The following is a 17,916-nucleotide window of genomic DNA, read 5'->3' on the forward strand; positions in this document are numbered from 1 at the left end:
GTAAAATTATGTTGTTCAGGAGATTGATTCACATATTTTACCATGCCACCAAAAAAAATTAGTGTTCATCTGAGAGAGCTTTCACACAACAGCAGCTCACATTTCAAGGTAGGCCTCACATGGAAAGCCTTAAAAACATGTTTGGTGGAAAATCCAAAAAGTTAACGTGCGTATATGAGCTGAAAAATCAATTTTTCGTTAAAGATTTTTTTGATAGATTATCAGAAGCAGCTCACTCAACAGCTCATTCAACACAGGCCAATCATGCTGAGGCCCTCCCAAAAAGACTAAAAATACTAGAGTACCAAACTCCACAGCATCCCATCAAATCAGCATATGAATCAAGCAATAAATGGGTGCACCCTACATTTATTTTAAGATGAAGGTGCACCCTATAAAAGCATACAGTGCTTGATGGTGATAATGCAGATTTTCTGCATCATAAAACTTGCACCTAATTCGACTATGATATGGAAAAGATATGATATCTTAAAATCTTCTGACCAATCAACTAGAATCATAAATGCGATAGCCAATTAAATGTTATTTATCAAAATTCATGGATGGATTTTGATTGGTCAAAACTTTCTATACCATGTCTTTTCCACATAATAGATTTTTCCAATAAAATATCATGTTCTGTTTTCATTTTTCTTTTGCAAGGGACGTAATCAATAATAGGTTTTGATGTGAGGAGGCACTTTAAACTATTTCCATATGATGACAGAAGTTGAACTCGAGATATCAAAGGTCTATAGCTCCACACAAAAAAGGGATCTACAGGCTGTAACTTGAAATATTGGAGGAAAAGTGTGAATGACTTCTAGATTCACTTCTTTTTTTACTAAAATATTCCTATTTTTTGAATTCAATCACTTTTTATTATGAAGGCAAAAGACAGTAAATTGAACAATTACTTTTATTAAATTCATTTTATTCTCTCTTATTAAGTCCTATATTTAAGGCATCAATTTCCATTTCTTCTCATTAAATATTATATTTAAGATGCATTAAATAAATGAACTTTATGGACTTTTCTTGGTTAAAACCACTTATGAATTTGGTCCCTCTCTAATTGTATAGGCAAAAAATAGTTTAGAGTACTATTACTTTCTACTTCATTCAATTCCCTCTCTAAACATATTGACTCCCATTCTCTCTCCTTAGATACTTTTTTTTTTGGAACATTTTTGTTTTTCACCAATAAATTCTAATAATTAAATCTATATCCAATATTTTTAATAATATAAAACATGTAAAAAATCAACACAAAAATAAGGTACTCTTTTGTCTAAGTGGTGGGTAAGAAATTAGGCCATCCACATCAGATGGATCAACCAATGGTCTCAAAGTTAAATAATAAAATTTAAAAATAAATAAAATATAAATATTACAAAAATTAAAAATATATATATGAAAAATTTTAAACACATCTCTAATATTATATTTTTATCATTTTAAAGAACAAATATAACAAGCAAGAGGTATTTTTATTAATGATGAAAATAAAATGCAAGATTTAAAACTAACTCACAAACAAAACTATTTTCCTATTCAAAATAGACTTTTCTGTTTTTCATGTTAGGCCCAAAACTAATTATCATATAAAGAATTTAACATGTGGAATGGGGAGAGACCTCATGACACTATTCTTATGCTACAGTCAAACCAAAAGTATGTCAATCTTAGGTTGTCCTAAATCTCATCAGTTTGCTAGGCGCAGAACTGGAACAGGCGCTGGGAGCAATTTTCAATTTTCCAGTGTTTTGCGGTACACCATGCCATGCCAAATGATATTGCTTCCAATATTTCAAGCAAGAAGGCCATGACAGACCAAACAGCAACCATACCAAGAGAAAACAAACATAATTGTACAAAAATACTTGGTTGTTCTTTAATCTAGCTTGTAAAGAACACATCATAAAATTGGACTGTACAATCATCCCTTCTGTTTTTCCTATTTCATTTTATCATTGTTACTACTTTGGGAGGTGAGAACGTATTGACATATCTGTCCCAGGGCAGGGTTCTGATACAGAGAGGGGGACCATTTGAGCTGTGGGGTCCTCGCCTAATCCATAGAGTTTGTACTTTGTACCCTAATCCTTCAGTCTTCTATTGGATCCTCCCTGCTTCCCCACCAAACAAAGCATACGCTATCCTGCAGAGTCGTGCACATGTAGAGGACCAATCCCTCAAGTTTTCAGAAGGGTGTGCAGGGAATTACAAACCATTTAATAAGAACCGACTGCAATGGTTATCAAACACGCAACCATAAAACTGCAAGTCTGCAACACAATTCACAGGCCAAATGAGGTTGAACTAAAGAGCATTAAATCACCCAACCAAGTCGTTAATTATTTTCGGCGTCTGTTGGTGGTCAACTCAGGATTGCCTTTCCTCATCATGGCAACAAACTCATCATAGTTAATTCTTCCATCCTGCAAGATAAGAGGCAAAAGAGTCAGCATCAAGGAATTTCTGACAAGTGATACAAAAATCAGCAGTAAGGAATTTATCCTTCTTTGACAAATTATTACAGAATTTATGCCATGTAATCCCTCAGAGACAAATATCCAACTTTTTATTTATTTTCTACGAAGACATTCCACAAGCTTTCTGCTCTTCCTTTTTTTTTTCTTGATAGTTGATTTTCTCTTAATTGCTTTATTATTAGTGCTACTTTTCTCTTAATCTTTGGGCATTTAGTTTACATGTGAAGTAGCAAAACCTATATTGGCTTCACTAGAAATACTGAACCGGACAGTAAATATAACTGCCAATAAGAAGAAAAACAAACAGGAGCTTATACTATCTTTACTAGGTCTTTGGGTGCAGGTGGTTGGATGGGCTAGTTCATTGAGTAGCTCTAATGATTGCCAGACTGCAACATCAGTAGGATCAGTATCCCATTCTTCTCCAAAGATCGGTTTTTATTTAATGGACTCACCTCTAAATTTCCATCAATTTGAAAATAATTGGACATAAGAAAACAAGCACATTTCAAGTATACAAGACATACATGATCTGTGTCAACTTCTGCAATTATTTCCTTTATTGTTTTTGTGTCACCCATATTATACTTCTTAAGGGCTTGCTCCAATTCCTCCATTGTGATGTACCTGAAAAGATAGGAATGGAAAACAAATCAAACATGGAGACACGCAAATAACAGCATTAACAGCTTCAACAACCACTATTTATAATAAATATGAAATTTTCAGGAAAAAACGAACCCGCTCTTGTCTTTGTCAAAATATTCAAAGGCTTTATATAGATGCTCTTCCTTCTCCATTCTATTCATGTGCATTGTAGCTGTTATAAACTCAATATAATCAATGGTTCCATTTCCATCAACATCAGCCTGACAAAGCAGACAAGAGTTGTATTTAGTTATCCATGCCAAATCATAAAATTGTAGATGACTTCCTACATGTATAAAATATATGTGGAAGAGTTAGGCTGAAGAAAGCAGCTCTAGATGCAAATTCAGATGAACTCTAACAATCATGGTGTCAAGAAATAATAACCAATTTCTACCAAAAAAAACAAAGAAGTAATAACCAATTTCTTTTATCTTGGCGTCTTTGTTTTCAGATAGAGTGCTGATTGGAGCACATCTCTTGTGAAAAGACAAAAGGTGTCCCCCTTAAAGTACATAGATGCATAGGGGTGCCTATCTTTTCAAAGCATCACTTTTTGTCTACTCACTAGGGGCTGTGCCCCCTTTATCAAAAATGGTATCTGTTCTAGTCACAACTCTTTCAGATTTTATTATTTTTATTTGTATTTGTCTATCCACATGTAATGCCCCAACCGTGTGCTTGGTTTTTTTAATTCATATTGTATGGTTACATGAATAATTATCTAGTATTCATTTTATATAACAAGACCAACATCTTTCTCATTGTTTCGGTAAGATGATATTTTTTTGACAAGTAACAAATAAATTTTATTAATATGAATAAAAAAGTACAATGGATTGTCCAAGCCAGAGATTACAACATCATAGGCATTCTCAACCCCCAAAAAAAAGATACTTGCTCTGAACCCCTTGTTTTACTAATCCGACTGCCAGCTAATTTGCTTCCCTGTAAACCCATTGAACATTTATTACCCTACCCCTTTTGAGCTCTTTTATCTGTTTTAGCAAATTTCTATACATCAAAGGCCAGCTTTCTTGTTTTTGACTCCGCCCCACAACTACTTTTTTTCTTTCTTTCTTTCTTTCTTTCTTTCTTTCTTTCTTTCTTTCTTTTTTGATAAATGATCCCATGACTACTTTAGAACCACCCTCTACAATAATGTTAGTGTAACTTTTCTTTCTAGATAACCTCAACGCTTGCAAGAACTGCAGCTCTAACTGCAGAACCATGGCCCTTTACTCGGGCCCAATTGGGGTGGGAGATTCATTAAGGGCAGAAGTAATGGCCTTACTTCAAGGTTTGAGACTGGCGAAACAATGGGGAATGCAGCAATTAGAAGTGGAAGGAGACTCCAAGCGGGTAATAGGGTGGATGCAATCTGGAAACTTGGGAGTTTAGTCTCTTAGACAGCCTCTAAGAGAGATTATTAGCTTAGCAAGGGAGACTGGGGTGCACTTTAAATGGGTAAGAAGGTCAGCAAATGGAATGGCTCACTTTAGCTAAGCAAGGAGTTACTAGGGAGGCTTTGTTTTGGGCTTGTTTGTAAGTTTTTGTTTTTTTCCATCCATTTTGTGGGTGGTAAGTCTGTAATCGTTTCAATTCTCTAATGAAAGTTACTGTTTCCTAAAAAAATAAACCTAAAAAGATTGCTATTGGTACCTTACTGTCCCTGAATGCTCCCCCTATCCCTATTCGAGAGAAACCCAGGTTCCCCCTGCTAAACCCATCAAAATTTAGCATGATGTGTCGTAGTGGTGGAGCCCACCAATTATGCACCAAAGTTCTGCCACTGCTAGACTGAGCAATCTGATGCCAATTCCTGACAATGCCATCAACAGAAAAAGGATTAAACAAGTGCATTGTTCTAACCCAATGAGCTACTTTCCTGGTGATGGATCAATGATAGCTTTCCTTTCATGGGAGTCATCTCTAGTAGGACTGAAGAAGTTGCTGAAAATAGTCTTCACATGAGGAAGGGTGTACATTTATATAATAAAATTAAAGAAGTTTCCCTTCAGCCACTACCTTCCACATTGCCAATGTATACATGCATTGATTTTCATCTAGGGTGATTCATTGGGTGAAGACTTTGAAATCTTTGAAGGAATATCACCTGCGGATCGGATAAGGAAGTGGAGGGAAGTGGCTGACCCTGCTCCATTGAAAATCGTTGTTAGACCTTCCTGGACCCCTCCTACTAATGGATTTATCAAGCTGAATTTTGACGGTAGTAGTGAGAGCAATCCAGGACCTTCAGGTATTGGAGGTGTCTTCAGAGATTAGGATGGTTTCATTAGGGCTCTTTTCTCAGGCCCTATTGGAGTGGGTGACTCGTTGAGAGCTGAAATCTATGCTGTAATGGAAGGAGTTCAGAAGGCCTATGAATTAAATATTTCCAAGCTAATAATTGAAGGGAACTCAAAGCTTGTTATTGGATGGCTTCAAAAGGAGGAGATGGGCTGGTGGGATTACATCAATGAAAAAAGGAAATTCAGGCTCCTAACTCAAGGCATGGAAATTCAGCTGCATTGGAGTAAGAGAGATGCTAATTGTTTGGATGATGTTTTGGCCAAGCAAGGAATGGGGAGAAGCAATATTTTTTCTGGGCTATATTGTAATTTTCGTTTTCACCTATTGGGGGGAGCTAAGAAAGTTTATCTCCCTTCCTCTCTTTGTAATTTCTTGATTTTTATTTAATGAATCTCATTCAGTTATTGATAAAAAAAATGTATACATACATTGAGAGATTAGTTGATAGATCACAATTTTAACTATCAGAATTAATATTACAGCTTAGACTACTCGAAATATTCAATAGATATTGACAAGGAATTGGGGGCATGGCGAATCAGCATTTTCAAATCAATGTAATTCTTCAGCTTCATTCCAGCCAACCACTAGAAGGTCAGATCAATGAACTGAATTATTCAAACTTTTTCTTTTGGGTTGGGAGTGGGAGGTAGGTTTACAGATATATCATGATATTATTTATCTATGTACTTCCAGACATGGGAGAAAAGGATATTAATGCATCAGAAAAATTAGCTTCAATTTAAGATTAGGAGAGCCTACCGCTTCCATCAACTGCTTGACTTCAGATTCAGAAACCTTGGTACCCAATTTTGGAAGACCCACTTTCAATTCTTCAAAAGTGATTGTTCCACTGTTATCTGTGTCCATGGATTTGAACATCTCTTTCAACCCCATGATCTCCTCCTCAGAAAGATTTTCTGCAATAACCTGGTAGAGGAAAAAGAAGAAAGGGGGCACACAAAGGGGGGAAAACTCAAAGAAGGTTCCATCTTCCATGCACTTTGAAGTAAAAAGCATAAAGAGCAGCTACCCTCACCTGTAGAGCTACTTTTTTCAATTTGTTCATTGCCCTGAATTGCTTCATTCTGGTTAGAACAGCTATATCAATTGGCTTGTCAGATGCATCCCCATCTTCTCTGATCCATGGATGGCCTGCATTTTATTTTTGGCAGTCAAACTTCTGATTCTAGCTTCAGATTATACACACACACTCAAAGACATGTATGTTCTATGTGCAAATACATATTCCATTTCCTTCAAATAGTGGAGAAACCTGGAACAGTGTTTAGAAGACAGGATCCTGTCTTATTGAAGTCCTATATTAAATGGTACACATACAATAGATGAAGATTATAGCCTCGGATTGTAACCTACCTAGAAGATTTCCAACAGAAAAGTTTACTGACTTGATGACTGTAACTGTCCATAAAGAGGCCCTGTGATGGAATAATGGAATAGATCCTGTATACCCTCCTTTTTGCACTTGGGTTAGAATTTATGCCTAGAGCATGTAATCTACCAAATCCAAAGAAAACAAAATCCTAATCCAAGTACAAGGGCCTAAAAGGTGAGTAGTAGAAACAACGCAATCAAGCATTTTTTAACAGTCCATTTTTAGATGATACAAAAAACGTGAAAGGTAAGAAAGCTATGATCAGACACTCAGGCCAGTTTTGATGTCAGATATTACTAGATAAGGGTCCATCTAATGGTTGAACACAACCTACCAGCATGTTTTTCACGTGCCAATTTACATATCCACGTGATGAATAGTCTTAATAAATATATTCTATCAGAGAATTGTATGCATGGAGTAGGCATAACCTTTTTCCAGTGACCATACTAGACATCACATAATCATGACTGATACCAATACAACCATCTGGCTCATCCCTGAATATTTTGAAGAGTTAAAGCTTACTTAGAACTTCAACTGCAGAAATCCGCTCGTTTGGATCAGCCCGTAGCATTTTCTTCACAAGATCTTTAGCACTACTAGATATGGAAGGCCAAGGATCAGATGAGAAGTCAATATTTCCTCGGAGAACAGCATCAAAAATACCCTGCTCATTCTCTGCAATAGAAAGGAAGGTGAGCAATAAGTAATATTAAAACTGCCAATATTAACCATTGAGCAATATTCAATATCAGAAAATTGGTAAATAAAAGATGGACATGAGATTCATCAGTCTTGATAAAATAAATCATTGGCAATGTTCATTAAGCTATTGCACTTCTAACCACCCAACCATTGACTTTTTCCCTTGCAGTTCCAACTCTAAATTCATTCACCTTTTTCTAACAGGTCTAACTCTAGAAACATATCAGAAAGTTTAGACCCTCCAAACATTGTTATTGTCAGTCTACACCTCAGACTAAACTGGGTGAAGATTTGGACTGGACAGCTTGCAAATCAATAGTAAGGAGGGGATATGGGATCAACCAAGCTCCATTGATGTTTTCCTCAATAATATGGATGGAGTAGGTACCTCCCCAGAAGGGTGGAACCCCGCTAAGAAGAATGTATAGTATCACTCCAGCACTCCAAATGTCAGCTTCAGTTCCATAATTCCGTTGCAGGACCTCTGGAGCTACATAATATGCACTTCCAACAAGATCTCTAAATACTTCTCCTGCAGACCACATAAACATTAGCAGAGCTTAAAACAATCTTGTTAGAAAATGCATTAGGAGTTTCTATTTTCTCCTCTAAGTAACTATGAGAAAGCTTTATGATATGCAAATAACAGCAATGATTTTTTTTATCAGCAACTCAAAGAATTTTATTTTAAAACTTAAAGAGAAAGAGATTACAACAAGACGTTGTTAGGAATAAAACCTTTTACAACAAAAAAGTCCCACCACCCTTTTAACATTGAGACCAAAACAAATGATGTCTATATACTCCTTGCTTAGCTAATCCATCTGCCAACCCATTAGTGGACCTCCTAACCCATCTTACATGAATTTGCACTTGTCTTGACAGCAACTTGAACTGCCTGAATTCATTTCTGAATTGCCATAATATTCTTTCTCTCTTTTTCAACCAACCAATGACTATTTTTGAGTCCCCTTCTACAATCAGCCTTGTGATTCCTATTTCCTTAGCTTTTTGCACCCCAACAATAGCAGCCATGAATTCAGCTCTCACTAAATCACCCTGATCAATAGGCCCTGAAATAACCGACAAATGTTCTCACTCACATCTTGAATCACTCCTCCAATCCCAGAGGGTCCCGAATTGCATAAACTACATTCAAAATTAAGTTACATCCACCCACCAATTTGGGGAAACCATACCTCCAAGAGCTTTTGTCAAAGCACTCTCACCATCCAACTTACACAAAATGCACCAATTTGACCTTTTCTTTTGCAACAGATAGCACGTATTAACACACCACTAGGGGTGGCCACGAGCCGATCCTTTCACGATCTATCGAGCTCGACTTGACTCGGTTTAAACCGAACTTTGAGCTCAATTCGAGCCCAATATATAGGCTCATTTGCTAATCGAGCCCGGTAAAGCTCGGCTCGTGAGGCTCACGAGCATAGTATTTAATAAATAATTTTTATTATATATACATACATACATATAAATATATATATATAATAAATAATTTTATTATATATACTAATATTTTTATTTTTCATGCATAATAGTAAATAATTTTTATAATTCTTATTTTCTTGTATGTAAAATAAAAATAATTTTTATAATTCTTAATTTTTTGTCTAAAAAATAAAAAATAATAATTTTATACATATAATTTTTATTTTTCAAAAATACTTGGCTTAAAGTCGAGCTCAAGTCGAGCCAAGCTTGAGCTTGATACTATTCTTGTGAGTCGAGCTCGAATAGCCAAGTATTTGGCTCAGCTCCACTCGAATCCACCCTTACGCACCACCCATGATAAACTTCTCAACAAAAGGCATTGACTTTTGGAGGGATAGGGGCACACCAAAATTCTTTCACAAGAAAGGTATGGGGAGAGGAAGTGGCCACAAGGGAAGAGAAAAAGAATTTCCAGGTAAACGACCCATAGGGACCATGAGACCAAACTCAACTATCATCCGTTGAATCATCAAAAACTAGGTCATCCAAAATATTTAACGGGTTAGACACTAAAGACATTTTAGACTCTCTAAGGTTTCCCACTAGCCCCAAATTCCAATCCTCCCGAGAAGAGGAACGAAACCCAAAGAATTCAAACACAGGTTTCTCTTTAAAGCTTGAGAGAGCATACAGATAAGGAAACACATCTTTCAAGAAGAGATCCCCAACCCATACATCTTCCCAAAATCTAATCCTATTACCAGAAGGCAAATCATACCTGATATGCTTAAGGAATTGAGGAAGAAGGTCAAATTGACTAGCCCTTTGCAGAATACCAGCATCCCATTCATTCCTAGAAAACCCATGAACACTTGAAACCACTTTATGCAACAATCTATCATTCTCCAAGGGGAAGCACCACAACCACTTACTTAAAAGAGCAAGGTTTTCCCACTAGTGTTTCCTAAATCCAACCCACTCTTCTTTCCTTTCGACAAGCTTCTCCCATCTTACCAAATGATCCTTCTTTCTGTCTCCTAGTTCCCAAAGAAAGTTTCTCATCAATTTTTCCACTCACAATAAGATAGACATGAAGTACATAGGGAGGTTTGTCAAGGTGGATTTTATCAACGTGATCCCCCCACCCTAAAGAGACGTAATTCCTTATAATTTTTCTTAACAGCCAGGATAGATATAATAGCTTGTAACTAATTCTAATATGAAACATTACAAGGATTGACTAGGGTGCTTGCAATTTGTTTGTGAACATGTCATCATATCAAGAATGGAAGGTGAATGAAACCCAAGTGTTGAACTATTTTAGTTTGATATGTTTAACAACATGAAGAAAATAAGAGAGTATTAAAATATAATGATCTGCATATGTGGTATTACCATCTTTTGCAGCATCATAAGCAACACCCAAGAAAAAATATCCGCTTGCTTCTATTAAAAATCCATCTTGTGTTATGCTAATGGATCAAATCTTTTGTAATTTTACTAATTTGAAATGATGCTATGGTGTGAACTATTGTTCATTCTTAGGTAATGTCAACTACATCAACTCCATTGGAAAAAAATCTAAGGGATGATAACTTTTTCCCTTTTCTTTTGATAGAAAATTTGTTGGTTGTAGAACATTTTGTTGGTTAGCAGGTTACAAAAGGAAGAAACCATTGCTTGGTTAATGGTAAAATCTCAGGTTGACAAGCGTGAGAATGCAGGATGGAGCCTAGGAGCAGCCACTTCGTGCAAAAAAATGATGAAAATTAGGTCTATATCCATTCCATCCCTCCCAAGACCTAGATAGCCGGGACCAACATTGGGAATGGCCTTTTAGCAAATTCTTAGTATTATATAAAAAAAATGCCAAAAAGTATTACAATGAAGCAAGTCTAGCCAAACATTGATGAATTAAATTAAGATTGTCAAACATGTTACATTACATTTATGACTTAGAAGTAATTTCGAGTTTATTGTGAGTTTTTAGTAAACTGCAGGATAAAGTATAGAGAACTACCCTACACTTTAGGGTAATGACACTTAAGTCCCCAAACTTTCATTTGCGCAGCAAGCTACCTTATACTTCCAAATTCCAACACTCTGCTCCCGCTGTTGACATTCTGACAGTTTGAACTTGTATGAGACCATTTTTGCCTCTCTTTTGTTGCATCTCCAAAACCCAAGTTATGAATTTTTCCTATCTTTGAACTCTCCTTTGTCTCTCTCTTACACATATGAAAAGAAAAAACTGGAAAGAAGATATGAAAAGTTCAAAACTTAGGTTTTGGAGATGCAATGAAAGAGAGGGTAAAATGGTCTCACAAAAGTTAAAAACTGACGGAATGCTAACTGCAGGAGCAGAGTGTTGGAATGGTAGCTCTCCGTGGCAAATGAAAGTTTGGGTACCTAAGTGTCACTACCCCCGGAGTACAGGGTACCTTTCTGTATTTTACATTTCCACCCTAAAATGTAAGCTATAAAAGCACCTCAACGTGCAGAAGTCCCACAGCGTTCTAACTATAATCGATACACTTGACCAAGTTTGAAGATGCAAACAAGTCATGAACTTATGCCTCAGGAACGTTAAGCAGCAGAATGAGCTACACACTCGACACGTATTTAATTCAGACAACAAGTCGAAGGCATTTACAAAATCAATTCATACATCAACACAGTGTATGGTAGTGATGAGCATTCCTACACACTGTTTACCGAGAAGACTCCCAACGGTCTCTGAACTAAATTATTTTGTCTCCTTGATTAAATCATGAGTTATCTTTGAAAAGAAAATGTTTCCATGTCAGGTTTTACATGAACTCAGTGATTGAGAGAAAGAGGAAAAGAAAGCGCGAAATTACCGGGTTTGAAGAACGTCGATAGCCCAAAATCTATGGCCTTCAAAGGGAAATTCTCGTCCTTACCGAGAAACAAAAAATTTTCCGGTTTAAGATCCCGGTGTATCACCCCCATAGAATGGCAATAATGAACAACGGTCACGATCTGACGGCACAACGCTGCGGCCGCTCGTTCAGAGTAATGCCCCTTCAGGATGATTCGATCGAACAGCTCACCACCTTCACACAGCTCCATCACCAAATTCACCGAGTGATGATCCTCATACGCCCCCTTCAACTCCACTATGTTACGGTGGCCCGTCAGGTGGTGCATGATCTGGACCTCCCTGCGGACGTCGTCGATGTCATCGCAGTTCACCAGCTTACGAGTAGCAATAGATTTACAGGCGAATTGCTCTTTGGTCTCCTTGTGCGTGGCTAAATATGTAACGCCGAACTGGCCGCGACCGAGCTCGCGGCCAAAAACATACGTGGCCCGAACATCTTCCATCGGACGGCCGAGGACGCGTCCGGTTCCTGAGAGTGGACGGTGAACGGCGCTTGGTGGTTGGGGTGGCCCCTGATGCCGGTTTGGAGGAGTTGGGGTAGCGGGTTTATCATCGGGACGCACGCTAATGACATTGATTGGAGGTGGCGGATGCCGATCGTCGTTGGACGGTAAGCCGTTGCAGTTTCCCATCTCCGACAGTAAAGCAGACGGTGTGACTTGGGAGAGAAATACAGGGAAGTAGTCTGACAACGAGTCGACTCGTTTGGATTCGATACCTTTCACTTTCAAACATCGAAATCGAGGTCTGAGACTGAGACCCGAGGGAAGAGTTTACTGTGTGTGTAGTGTGCAACTCACTAACTAACGCCCAGAAAACACTCGGGATCTGCTGCTTTGGTAGCAACGATCAACTGTCCTTTCCACGTGTTATTAGCTCAAGATTTGTGTAGTCGTGTCTCGTGTACGGCGGAGGATGGTTTCACCGAGTCCGGATCTACTCTGACGGAGCGCGCCTTACACCGACCCCACACCCACAGCATGTCGTGGCCTCACATCTTGAACATCTCACTACTAGAACGGGATCTGCTCCTCACTACTTGTATTTGTTATTCATGAGTCGGATGTGGCTATGAGGTCGATGTGAGGCGCGCTATGCATGGAGCAGATGGCAATTTTTTTTTGAAGGCAAGGCAGATCCCAATTCGGTTTTATTGTTTTAAAACCAGAGAATGACCCCGTAATAAGTACGGGGGTAATATTTTGATATTTTTTTATTCATGTATTTTAGTAAATTTTGTTTTATAATAAATTTAGGTAATTATTTTGTTTATTTTTTATATATAGATTTGTTATTAAGTTTTATTTATACACAGAAATGAGTTTTCGTTTTTTTTCTTGGTAGGGATAATAATTACTAACTTATTTTGAAACTACCTATTCGTTTGTTTGGAAGTCTGACATGTCTGTTTGCTCGGAAGTCTGACATCTAAAAGTGCAATAATTATATTAAAAGGTATCAAGGTTTAAAATTTCGATATGATACCTCAGATACGGGGCATATTGTATCGTATTTTTGAAAAGTAAATACGAAATACACATAGAAATTGGACGTTTCATCTTTTTTCATGTGTATTAGACTTGTATCGGGGTGTACCGATAGCATATTGACAGAAAAGATACGGCCAAAAACTAAAAAAAAAATTAAAGAGGTAAAGCAATATTCTTTTCCCCAAAAGAAGGCTCTTTCACCCCCAAATGACTCTAAAACTCCAAACTTCATTCATATAGTGCTAGATTTGCAAAAGTTTTCAAAAAAATAACTATGAATAATTAATTTTTTTAAAGATTTTTCAATTTTTGAAAAAATATGGCAAATTTTGGTAAAATTTTTCAATTTTTTATAATATCTCGTGATTTCTTTTTTTCTTGAATGTTTGAATTTATGTTGATCTACCTTTCTTACCTTCAAAATCACTTTTTTTTTTTTTGTGTTATCAATAGATTTATGGAAATTTCATGAAGATATTTGGGGAAATATAAATTAACAAAAATTTTGAAAATGTAATTTTTTTCTCTACGTATAAAGACTAAATATGTTTTAGATCTATGGATTTATCTATCATATCTATAGAGCAATTGAAATTTCTTCTTTAATATTTTTTGCTTTTTTATATTTTTAGAATTAAAAAATAAATAATAATTAATTATATTTTATCATTTGATCACAACAATTGAATATATTATAATTCTATGGATGATCTATCATATCCACTAACCAATTGAAATTTCTTCTTTAATAATTATTTTTTTATTTTTTTTATTTTTAAGTGGCATTTGAGAAAAGATAGAAATGTCCTTTGAGTATCATCCGGTTTTCTTTATCAACCATCTAAACGTTGACAAAAAAATTAACAATCCCAAATCTATGCTTCTTCTATTCAAGAAATTTGGGGTCACGTCTCACTGGGCACTTTGGACCCCAACTTTCTAGAATAAAGAGGTAAGGATTTAGGACTATTAATTTTTTTGTCAATGTTTGGATGGTTGATAATGAAAATTAGATGACACTCGAAGGACATTTGCATATTTTTCAAAGGTATTTAACGAATGATTAACAGTCGATTAACGATAGGTACTAGATTAACACATTTTGAAAGTCCGGGTACTGAATTGTCACATTTTAAAGTTCGGGGACCAAAGTGGCACTGGGCCCAAAGTACATTATTTTTAATAATGTTTATTAAGATTGGTTATATGAAGAGGTTGGTAAGGTCTCCTATTGGTAAAACCGCCACCTTAGGTTTTTGTCAAACTCCCTCGTGTTTTTAGATGGCAGTCCGAACTACAGGTTTATATGTTAAATGACTGCCACCTTATGTGTTGTTTTGTGGCTAAACCGACGGTTTAATGACCATTGACTTAGATCTTTTTTTTTCGTTTTTTACTTGTACTAGGTTAATTCTAACATTCTTTGTCCGCCAGTATATACCTATTTAAAAAAATGCATATACCTGCTTAATTGCAGCATTTTTGTGGTACCTGAATTTTTTATTGATTTAGCATTTTCATACCTGTTTAATACAGCAAAACCGTTTGATAAAAACTAATTTAAAATGAAATCTATTAATTCAAAAATTATACATTGTTCAAATACAATATTCAGTTGATATATAAATAGTACAAGAACATAAAAAAATTAATCAAATTCTCTAATAATGCAGCTCATCTTCCAATGCAAATCCACTTAACATATTGGTTGAACCTACAAATAAAAACATATAAATATTAGAATTATATTCAAATTAACATGGTCTATGGGAATTGGATTCCTGCAAATTAACATGTACCTGTAATGCCTATGAGCTGTAGCTGATATATGAAACCGGGTATCGCCAGAATGGTTTGGGAAGATCAGGTAGGATATAGAAGAATCCAGAGCTCAGCATTATAATTACTTACATATGAAAATGACAGTGCTTGTGAAGGTGATAACAGAAGAGAATATACAGGTGTTTCTGGAAGTAGTTTCCTTACAATAATTCCAATCCCAACTATGACACCCATCAAGTAGTTGGGAACCAGCGATGCAACAACCATCATGCAGCCTTCTACCACAGAAATGTAGCTCAAAAGATTAAGCCAGGTGAATACAAGGTGAGAGAACCCAGAGTGAAACTTCACCATGAATGAGATTATTGTTCCAGTAGTAGTAGACACTCCCAGCAAGAAAGGGAATGAGGAGAGAAAATTAGATAGGATGTATACAGCATTGCCATAGTGACCATTTAGCCTCTCACGATAAAAGACCTGTTTGAGTAAGAAAGTGAGACATTGAGAAAGCTTAATAGAACCAGCTTGATGTTTTTTTTTTTTTCTCTTTTTCAACAATTTGATTTTGATGGAACTGAGATTCATAATTATTTGCTCTTATTTCTTCAAGGAAGGATGGGAAGCCTCCTATGGACATGAATGTCATGAAGCCTGTTAAGAATGCAACACTAGCTCCTTTGTCCCTGGCTGTGTTATAGCTGGTTCCAACATCAAAATAAATGGTGCCAACACATAGTGATACTACTAGGTAGACCATAATCCTTAACCAGTAATACCCAATATCTTTGCACATATTCACGAAAGACCTCTTAGTCAATGTGCAGAGCTATTTCCACCAGCTAGCCTCGCTTCCCTTGTTTGATTTAGCTATGGGTCCTTCCTACATTGACATTTAATTGTTATTAAGGCTTAGTTTGGAAGGAGTACAAATACAAATTTGTAGAGTACAAAACTTTGTATTTTGTATTATTTTCTTGTATTTGCATTGTACATATTTGTATTTGGAGTTTAGTACCATGTGTGTGTGTGAGGGTAGGTGGGGGGGACAAATGTGTTAAGGGTTGCTTAAGTTCAAAGTGTTTACAATGAGTAAAAGCTCCCTAATCCGTCTTCTTGTACTTGTTGCATATTTTGATGTCTTGTATTTTGCATCAAGGATTTCTTTAATCCTTGAACTTGCTTCATTCATTAGAAGATCTGATGATGATGATGATGATGATGATGCCTATGCTTCCTGTGACAAAAAAAAAAAACATTCACCCATAAACAAATTAAGTTAATGAAATAACCCATCAAAAAAAAAGTTAGCAAAATAAGTTCTAAAAATCAATGAAATCACCCCAACGACAAGGGAGATGTTTGTTTGGTAGAATATATATAGGAAAAAGATTCCCACATTGGAAATGATAGACATAACAGATTGTTGTCACATACATTAAGTCTCGGACATTCCCTCAGAGCGGCAGTTACAACATCGAAATCTGTGTTAATACAACGAATGAAATTATCCGAAGGATTCCTTCTAGTGGAACAAGGGAAACCAGACTCAGCAAAGAACTGTATCAAGAAATATCGATGGAATTAGATTGTTATTGGATTAACATCGTCGAGTGAAATTTGCAGGATTGTTGCATTCTTCTTAATTATCCTAGCCTCTCCAAAATAAATGGCTTCTCCATCCGAGAGAGTGATATAAACATATGAACCAAGGTTGGTGGGCAAGCTTGTAGAAATACTGATATAAACATATGAACCAAGGTGAACTCCTGTGAAGTTTGGAGTTTGGTACTGAGTCTCATTCCAGCAAAACTAGAAAGAAAAATAGAAGTTGGGTAGTAGAGAGTGAACTTACCTGCCAATGAGTCAAGCAGTACGACTTTTATTTCATAAACTTTTTGTTTCTTTTTCTCTGCAAATCAAAAGAAACATATATGATCACTAACCAACAACTTAAGCAAAAGGATTGAGCCCAATCACTAATCATCTGTGTAGATTGTGCGAACCCCCAATGGGTTGCCCGTCTGATGAACAATCTCTGAATCAGCCACAAATCACTCCAATATAGGAAAAGAGTGTGCAGATTCATGTAGGGAAGCTCCATAGTTAACCCAACTACTGAAATCTTGTGCTAGCGGGAGAGAGAGAGAGAGAGAGAGAGAGAGAGAGAGAGAGAGAGACCAACTCAATTAAGAACCCAACTCAATTAATCAAAACAGTCCTAGTTGAATTGAGTTAAATCAAATTGCAAAGTACTAAACCCAACTCAAAGCAATCTTTTCACTCCAAAAACCTCTCCATGCCCTGCAAGTTGATCTCAATGAGCCAGGGGTGCTTGACATCATACAACAAATGGGTTGAACTTGAAGTATAATTCCAGTACAACCAGAAAACACGGCAAATGGAAGATTCTCTAGACCATGACCCATATTTTTAATTTGATAAACTCCAAATTTCAATAGCTGAAGTTTCCAGGAAACCGAGACAAATTTCAAGATGCGAAGCTAATGTCTACTAAAACATGGACCAATGCCCAAATTCAAAGCTTAAAGGAGAAGCATTAATACATGATCTGAGTGGGAATGACTTGTCTCCAAACAATTCCAGCATTGATACTATTATGCATCACCTCTTTTCAGATCTTTTTCCTTGTTTTGAAACAAATAAAAAAAAAAAACTTTTATAAAGAAAAGGTTTTCTAGTAGGATAACTTCATCAGCAGATTTCAAG

The 17,916-nt window shown here is 36.3% G+C and overlaps 1 protein-coding gene and 1 pseudogene across 1 annotated transcript; both read right to left on the minus strand.

Annotated features, from left to right (window-relative positions):
- Nucleotides 1-1,869: 1,869 nt before the first annotated feature.
- Nucleotides 1,870-13,046, minus strand: LOC148845779 (calcium-dependent protein kinase 1-like). The gene is made up of 8 exons (XM_088953820.1): nucleotides 11,874-13,046; nucleotides 7,949-8,092; nucleotides 7,381-7,533; nucleotides 6,496-6,611; nucleotides 6,219-6,386; nucleotides 3,237-3,364; nucleotides 3,023-3,122; nucleotides 1,870-2,441 (listed from the first exon to the last, which is right to left on the minus strand). Exons 1-8 carry the CDS (start codon nucleotides 12,547-12,549, stop codon nucleotides 2,358-2,360), a joined length of 1,569 nt encoding a protein of 522 aa, XP_088809946.1. The 5' UTR covers nucleotides 12,550-13,046; the 3' UTR covers nucleotides 1,870-2,357.
- A 2,057-nt stretch (nucleotides 13,047-15,103) lies between these two features.
- LOC148845780 (ABC transporter G family member 15-like) lies at nucleotides 15,104-17,615 on the minus strand (annotated as a pseudogene).
- Nucleotides 17,616-17,916: the final 301 nt, after the last annotated feature.

The sequence above is a fragment of the Nelumbo lutea genome, chromosome 7, assembly GCF_056320005.1.
Source record: "Nelumbo lutea isolate HS-2025 chromosome 7, American lotus-T2T, whole genome shotgun sequence".
Classification (NCBI taxonomy): Eukaryota; Viridiplantae; Streptophyta; class Magnoliopsida; order Proteales; family Nelumbonaceae; genus Nelumbo; species Nelumbo lutea.